At 45.6% G+C, this 1453-nt stretch overlaps 1 protein-coding gene across 1 annotated transcript in view; it reads right to left on the reverse strand. All coding sequences in view use genetic code 11, as the record gives it.

Annotated features, from left to right (window-relative positions):
- Positions 1-916: 916 nt before the first annotated feature.
- The window catches only part of EGR_05115 (hypothetical protein), a gene marked incomplete at both ends in the record, with an annotated part of 2182 nt that continues 1645 nt past the window's right edge, over positions 917-1453 (reverse strand). Inside the window, one exon of the mRNA XM_024494364.1 lies at positions 917-1156. Coding sequence (XP_024351150.1) covers positions 917-1156 — 240 coding nt within the window. The remainder of the gene's footprint in view (positions 1157-1453) is intronic.

The following is a 1453-nucleotide window of genomic DNA, read 5'->3' on the forward strand; positions in this document are numbered from 1 at the left end:
GTCCATAGAATAACATTCTCAGCCAATCTATTCACTAGTCATGGAAGAATTGCCTACATTCCACTTGTCATATCAAGTCAATAAATCTCAGCCACCATTGCTGTGTCCTCAAGCAAGTAGACAATTCCTACCAAAAGTCCGAACAATGTAAATCTAGTCTCCTGTCTATAAAGTGGTAGGCGCCTTTGAAGTGTGGATCGGATAGTGAGTGGTAGCGCGGTGCTTCTTTTGCACCGCATGTGATAGAAAAACATCTCGATCCTCCTGAAAACCCCCTGTCACACGTTAATCCATGTGTGTGATGCCCATTTGCTTACTACCTTCCACAGCTTCCCCTTCACAAACGATGTAGCCGAAAACCACTTCGTTCATCCAACATAGTAAGCATCATTGAAAGCCCTCCTTCATATCTCATTATCCAGCTGTGTCAATAACAAAGATTCCCCCTGCTTAGCTCGACACATCATTCTTTGAGTGCCTCACTGCCACAATCAAATTGTTTCAATTATGTGCGGGCGGCACGTTCCACTACCGCATACTCCACCTCCCCTACAATTCAGCGGCTTCTGCCATCTAGCAACCCAATCAAACGCGGGTTCTCAAGTAGACGAGAGCTTGAAACACATCCACCAGATCCAACAAAATTTTATGCTGTCAGGGTTCAAAGTGGGAGTCAAATAGAGGGTACCGATAAACCTACGCAACCCTATGCTTTACAATGCATCCAATTTACAATTTCCCATGGGCCGCAACGAGTGACCGCAGCGAGTCACACCAATAAAACAACACTAATACCTTCGGTCATCTGATGAATGCAACTTTTATTCCCTCTAAGTAGTTCTATCAACTCAACTCGCACGAGCGTTTTGTCTCTGTGTAAGCGCAGCCCAAAAATAAAAAGCATCTCATGAGCTCGTCAGATAAAAACCCAGCCTTGGGGACAGACGTACAATCGTTGGGTCTCCGCCTCCAATGAATTATCCGCTCCGGTCCTCATTTGACCTCCGACCTGTTGATATGTCTGACGCTGCTGCTGATGCTGTCGTTCCGCCTCTTCAGCGGCTGCCTCGATGGCAGCGAAGTCGGCCTTCACTTTCGTCGCCCCCCCGAAACCACCGCCCCCGCCGCGCTTTTTTGGCTGCTTCGTTCCGCCGAACTGAAAAAAAAAAAACAGGGAAACCGCCGATTTGGTAACCAATGCGTATCGTGAACGCAGGCGTCTCACACCTTGTGCAGGATGCAAAAGTAGCTATTTTTACAGATTTTGGCACTACTAATGGAAGATGTATGAGGTAATACACTTTGACCAAAAGGAAGCGAGAAAATTACTGCTTTCCTCTTAAATTAGACCTTAACAGAACGTTGTGTTCATAAGATTTAAGAGAAGAAACCTCAAGGGGTGAAAAATACAATCATTAACCAAAAAGACTTCTTCCAAGAGCTAAATTACTAG

The sequence above is a fragment of the Echinococcus granulosus genome (assembly GCF_000524195.1).
Source record: "Echinococcus granulosus chromosome Unknown EG_S00036, whole genome shotgun sequence".
In the NCBI taxonomy this organism is placed as follows: Eukaryota; Metazoa; Platyhelminthes; class Cestoda; order Cyclophyllidea; family Taeniidae; genus Echinococcus; species Echinococcus granulosus.